We start from the raw sequence: 6,423 nt of genomic DNA on the forward strand, positions 1-6,423 counted from the left end.
GTGGCTACCATCTGCACCGAGGCGGCCGCTACAACAGTGGGGAGGACCGTAGCCCTTCTCCAGAACCGCCTGGCCCCCGAGTTTTTAGCAGGGCCATCCGCGGCGCTCAGTTTCCAGCCCAGTTTCGCCAACCGGCCAACCTCACGAAATACAGCGGCGAAACCAACCCCGAGCTTTGGTTGGCCAATTACCGCCTGGCTTGTCAGCTAGGCGGCATGGACGATGACCTGCTCATCATTTGCAACCTCCCCTTGCTCTTGTTAGACTCGGCACGAGCCTGGCTCGAACACCTTCCTCCCTCACAGATCCACGACTAGCGTGACTTGGTTAGGATCTTCATCGGGAATTTCTAGGGCACATACGTGCGCCCTGGAAACTCCTGGGACCTTAAGAGCTATTGCCAGAAACCAAATGAGTCTCTCCGAGACTTCATCCAGCGCTTCTCCAAATAGTGCACCGAGTTACCCAGCGTCGGTGACTCAGAAATCATCCAGGCTTTCCTCTCCGGCACCACCTACCGAGACTTAGTTCGAGAGTTAGGCCGGAACGTGCCGCGCTCGGCTGCCACGCTCCTCGACATCGCCACCAACTTTGCCTTAGGCGAAGAGGCAGTTGGGGCCATCTTCCCCGACAACGATGCTAAGGGGAAGCGAAGGGATGAGGCCACCAAGGCCTCGACTCCCCGCCTCCCTAGGAAAAAGAAAAAGGGTTGCCAGGGGAAGCAGGAGATCCTCGATGCCAATCTAGTCGTGGCCACGGAGCGCAAGAATCCCCAAGGCCCCAGGGGCCCCGGGCTCTTTGATGACATGCTGAAGAAGCCCTACCCTTATCACCAGGGCCCGGTAAGGCATGCCCTCGAGGATTGCACCATGCTCCGACATTATTACGCCAAGCTCGGGCTCCCCGACGACGATGCCAAGAAGAGGGGCACCAGCGACCAGGACAATGACAAGGACAAGGGTTCCCCGAGGTGCACAACGCCTTCATGATCTTTGGCGGACCCTCGGCATGCCTTACGGTGCGCCAACGAAAGAGGGAATGCCGAGAGGTCTTCTCGGTTAAGGTGGCCACTCCCCGATACCTCGACTGATCTCAGGAAGCGATCACCTTTGATTGGGATGACCACCTCGACCATGTCCCGAATCCCGGGCAGTACCCACTTGTTGTTGACCCGATCATCGGCAACACCTGACTCACCAAGATGTTGATGGACGGAGGCAGCGGCCTCAACATCCTCTACGCCAACACCTTGGAGCTCCTAGAGATCGATCGGTCGTGGCTCCGAGGTGATGTCATGCCTTTCCATGGCATCATGTCGGGGAAACGCACGTGATCCCTCGGGCGCATCGACCTTCCCGTTTGCTTCGACACCCCCTCCAACTACCGCAAGGAGGTCCTTACCATCGAGGTGGTTGGGTTCAAGGGAACCTACCATGCTGTCCTAGGGCGGCTGTGCTACGCCAAGTTCATGGCGGTCCCCAACTACACCTACCTCAAGCTCAAGATGCCAGGTCCCAACGGTGTCATCACGATTGAGTCCATGTACAAGCATGCATACGACTATGACGTCGAGTGCATCGAGTATGCCGAGGCTCTTGTGGAAGCCGAGACCCTCACTGTCGACCTCGACCGACTCGGCAGCCAGCTGCCCGAGCCTAAGCATTGAGCTAGGACTTTCGAGCCCATGGAGGCCATCAAACTCGTCCCAGTCGACCCCGCCTGCCCCAACGACTGGGCGCTGAGGATCAGCACCACTCTTGACATCAAATAGGAAGTCGTGCTCATCGACTTTCTCCGCGCGAATGCCGACATGTTCGCGTGGAGTCCCTCGGACATGCCAGGCATACCGAGGGAGGTCACCAAGCATGCCTTGGACATCCAGGCCGGCTCTAGACTGGTGAAGTAGCGCCTGCGCCGATTCGACAAGGAAAAGCGCAGGACCATCGGTGAAGAGGTGCGGAAACTTATGGCGGCTGGATTCATCAAAGAAGTATCCCATCCAAAGTGGTTGGCTAACCCTGTGTTAGTCAAGAAGAAAAATAGGAAGTGGAGGATGTGTGTAGATTACACCGGTTTGAATAAAGCCTATCCAAAAGTCCCCTTCCCATTACCTCGAATCGATCAAATCATTGACTCCACTGCGGGATGCGAGACCCTGTCTTTCCTTGATGCGTATTCTGGTTACCATCAAATAAAGATGAAAGAGTTTGACCAGCTCACGACTTCTTTTATCACACCATTCGGCATGTACTACTATATGACTATGCCTTTCGGCCTCACAAATGCAGGGGCCACATACCAGCGGTGCATGACCTAGGTCTTTGGCGAGCACATCAGGCGAACCATCAAGGCCTATGTGGACGACATCATGGTCAAGTCCAGAAAGGCTAGGGATCTCGTCGATGACCTAGAGATAGCCTTCAAATGCCTTAGAGAGAAGGGCATCAAGCTCAACCCTGAGAAGTATGTGTTTGGGGTCCCCCAAGGCATGCTCTTGGGATTCATAGTCTCAGAACATGGCATCAAGGCCAACCTGGAGAAGGTCTCGGCCGTGACCAGCATGGGACCAATCTGAGACCTCAAGGGAGTGCAGAGGGTCATGGGATGCCTTGTGGCCCCGAGCTGCTTCGTCTCATGCCTGGTTGGCTGTAGGACACCCAAGGACAAATGGCCAAGTAGAACGTACCAATGGCATGATCCTACAAGGCCTCAAGCCAAGAATTTACAACTGGTTAAAGAAGTTTGGCAAGAAATGGCTTACCGAACTCCCGTCAGTCATCTGGAGCCTGAGGAACACTCCAAGCCGAGCCACGGGGTTTACATCGTTCTTCCTAGTCTATAGGGCCGAGGCCATCCTCCCCACTGACTTGGAGTACGGTTCCCCAAGGCTTCAGGCCTACAATGAGCAGAGCAACCACACTACCCGTGAGGACACCCTCGACCAACTAGAGGAAGCCCGAGACATTGCGTTGCTACATTCGACCAAATTCCAGCAAGCTCTACGGCGCTATCAAGCCTGGCGCGTTCGAAGCCGAGACCTGAAGGTGGGTGACCTGGTGTCGAGGCTGAGGCACAGCAACAAGGGCCACCACAAGCTAACCCCAGGCGACCTGGTGCTGAGGCTGAGGTAGAGCAACAAGGGCCGCCACAAGCTGACCCCGCCATGGGAAGGACCGTACATCATCGCCCAAGTGCTGAAGCCCGGGACCTATAAGCTAGCCAACGAGAAGGGCAAAATTCTCAACAACTCTTGGAACATAGAACAGCTACGTCACTTTTACCCTTAAATTTCCAAGCATTGTATATATTGTTTCTCGAAATACAAGTAAGGAGCGTTCTTCAGTTGTTCTAATTCTTCAAGAAACCCCCCGAGCCCATCACGGGCCTCGGCATTACGATAACATCACAAGGGAGACACGGCTCTGCTTCTACAGAACCGAGCCTCCCTCGGGGGCTAGATGGGGGACTCCCCCCTAAGTCCCACACACTATTTTTTAGTCATTTTTCGAAAAAATTCTTACACTAAACTCTCTAGCACGCTCTGACGAATCAGTTGTAAAAACCCCAAGGACCGAAAGTCTGCCTCAGGGCCAGAAGGCCGGTAGAGTCATGAGACGGCCTATGCCTCCGGGCTACGGCACTCCCTCACCACCTTTCGCCCAAGGGGCGGCTTAGGTTCCAAGGAGGTTTTTTGCAAAAGAAATCTGATCAGAGACAACAGAGGGCAGAGGCTCGGAAATACAAGAAAAACGATTAAGAAGCACGAGTACTTTAAAAGAAAGGCCTCGACGGCCACAAGCGTTATGATACAAAGTTAATCCCTATTCTGTTTACATGGCCTCTTAGGCCCAGGTCAAGGCTCAGGGCCTCCAGCATCGGCGGACGACGGGGGAGGGACCACCTCCTCTTCAAATAGCTTGGCCAGCGCCGTGCTAGGGCCCTCCGCCACCTCCATCAGCTTCGCGATCGCCTCGTCGGCCTCCTTGTCATTGTCGGGCAGGATGTAGCCATCGCTGATGGCTTGGAGGTCAACGCTGATGTAGTATGAGGCGATGACGGCCAGCGCGCGCTTGACACCCGTGTGCTGCGCCCCTCGGAGCCGCTCGCGCACTTGGCCGCTCAACGCAATCAGGCGGCTCCTGAGGGAGCTACCTGACTGGACCCCCTCGACTTCCAGGGCCTCGCAGGCGGTACGGGCGGCACTCTTCAGCGCGTCGTGCTCCCTGATCTCGGTCTCGAGCACTGCTTGCACTGCAACCGAGGCCTCGGCTGCCCGGGTGACCTCCTTCTCTAGCTCTACGCCAAACGCAATAGAACGAGGTTGAGCGCAAAGGAATACAAGCCAGAACAGGGGCGGAAGCCTACGGGACTCACCCTCGGCCTTCTGCTCCCAGCGTCGGGCCTCGACCTGGGAGACCTCGGCTTTCTCCTTCTAGTGCTGGGCCTCGACCCGAGAAGCCTCGACCTTCTCCTTTAGGCGTTGGGCCTCGACCCGGGAAGCCTCAGCCGCCCTGGAAGCCTCTCCCGCTAGCTCTATATCACACCAAGGAGTTAGGGGCCAAACATAAGAAAAACAAACTAAATAAAAGGAATGAGACTCACCCTCGGCCTTTCCCCTCCAGACCACAGCCTCAGTCCAGGAAGCCTTGGCCGCCTTGAGGGCCTCATCCAAGGCACCTTTCGTCAGCTGGTGCACACCCTGCTCCATCCCCAGCTATCCAGAAAGAGCCTTGGCAGAGGCCATGGCTTCTTCAGCCCGGGACCTAAAGGCATCCCGATCACCAGCCACACGGGTCAGCTCCTCCTCCAACTCCTTGACCCGCGCCGCCAGAGGGGCGACCTACTCCTAGGCCATTGCCGCCTCGACCTTCGCATTGGCACAATGAAGGCGGAGGTCCTCCACCTCTGTGCTCCACGCCGACAGGAGCTCGTTGGCGCCGGCAAGTAGGCCCTTCTGTCGCTGAAGCTGATCCCAGACGTCCCTCTCCCGCTGGAGAAAGACCGACTTCCCAAGGGATCGAGTCTTGAGCTCCTGGGTGAGTAGAACAGGGGTCATTCACTACAAGAAAACTCAGAAAAAGACGACACTGCATGAGAAAAGAAAGCGCAAACCTAGGCAACTCCGGGCAGATCGTTGGCCACCATGGACAGCGCCGTCCGCAGTGACCGCTCCACCAGGTGGCAGTATTGCTTGAAGGTGTCCCAGCGCCCACCCTCAGCCATGTCCTCGAGGGCAAACAGAGGCTCCCCCTTAGGGTTGTCCTGGCTCTACCACATGATACGTGGGTGATCCCACCCGCGGGGCTCGGGTCATACCCGCGCGAGGGCCGAGCTTCCCTCGCCCGAGGTCAGAACCAGCTATTCCATGGTGCCCGCCACCTCGACATCGACCACCTCCTATGCTTGGGAAGTATCATCGGAGGAGATCGGATGGACCTCCGCCTCCCGGGCGCTCTCCCACAATGATGGCGGGCCTTGAACCAAGGGTGCCACCGAGGCCTCCGCCGCCTTCATCTCCACTTCCTGGGCCGACGGCCTCGCCGCGATCACGTCGGCCTCGGTGGTCCTAGGGGCTCCAACCTCCAGCATCGTGGCCTCGGTGGTCGTGGGGGCTCCGGCCCCCGCCGCTGCGGCCTCGGCGGTCCTAGGCGCCCCGGCCTCCGTCGCCTTAGCCTCGGAGACCCTAGGGGCCTCGACCTCGATGGCCTCAGCAACTGAGGGCACCTCGGCCCCATCTGACTCACGGGCCTCACCCTCGCGGGGCGGAGGCGCTCCCTCCCCCATCTGTGTTGGGGTCGCCTCGGTAGCCCCTCCTTGGGTGACCGGCTCCTTCGGGTCGGCCCTCGCCGATGCCATGCCACGTTGTATGGCGGCTTACGCCTCCGCCACCCCGTGGGCGGTGGAGCCGAGGTTCACCTTGAGCGCCTTAAGGGGCGCCAAGGTAGGCACCTCCGCAGGTCGCTTCTGGCTAAAGACAAAATACTTACAGAGTCAGCATGAGACCAAAGGACGAACAGAAAATGCTATGACTCTGTCGAAAAAGATGCTTACCTCGAGCGGGGCAGCAACCGCTTCGGCATGGCGACCCTCCTCTACGCAGGTGGTGGCGGTGGCAGAGGCACGGCCTCTATATCTGCTGGCACCGGCTGGTCTTCGATGGACCACGGCACCCCCTCAGTCCCCTATGGGGGTAGTTGCATTGCCCCCGCCGCCACTTGCTCCACCGCTGCCGTCGAGCCCACCGAGCTGATGGCACGCTTTCCCAACACTCGCGCCTCGGGCGTGTCGGCCTTGGCCCTGAGGCGGGCGATTTTCAGCCCTGGGGCAGCTCCTCCTCCTCCCCCTAGGAGCGCCGGGTTGCTTGCCGATGCCCCGGGCATCGTCTCCCCAACATCAGGGAGATGGTCTAGGGGACCCCGCCCC

At 58.3% G+C, this 6,423-nt stretch overlaps 2 protein-coding genes across 2 annotated transcripts in view; both read right to left on the bottom strand.

The window, feature by feature from the left end:
* LOC136548463 (uncharacterized) overlaps window positions 1–4,708 on the bottom strand; it is a 9,804-nt gene extending 5,096 nt beyond the window's left edge. Inside the window, exons 1-3 of the mRNA XM_066539982.1 lie at window positions 4,603–4,708; window positions 4,195–4,296; window positions 3,902–4,110 (exon numbers count right to left, since the gene is read on the bottom strand). Of these exons, the coding sequence (XP_066396079.1) occupies window positions 3,902–4,110; window positions 4,195–4,296; window positions 4,603–4,708 (417 nt within the window). The remainder of the gene's footprint in view (window positions 1–3,901; window positions 4,111–4,194; window positions 4,297–4,602) is intronic.
* A 689-nt stretch (window positions 4,709–5,397) lies between these two features.
* LOC136548464 (uncharacterized) lies at window positions 5,398–5,856 on the bottom strand. Its single transcript, XM_066539983.1, has one exon. The coding sequence runs from the start codon at window positions 5,854–5,856 to the stop codon at window positions 5,398–5,400; it is 459 nt and encodes a 152-aa protein (XP_066396080.1).
* Between the last annotated feature and the right edge of the window lie 567 nt (window positions 5,857–6,423).

The sequence above is a fragment of the Miscanthus floridulus genome, chromosome 4, assembly GCF_019320115.1.
Source record: "Miscanthus floridulus cultivar M001 chromosome 4, ASM1932011v1, whole genome shotgun sequence".
Classification (NCBI taxonomy): Eukaryota; Viridiplantae; Streptophyta; class Magnoliopsida; order Poales; family Poaceae; genus Miscanthus; species Miscanthus floridulus.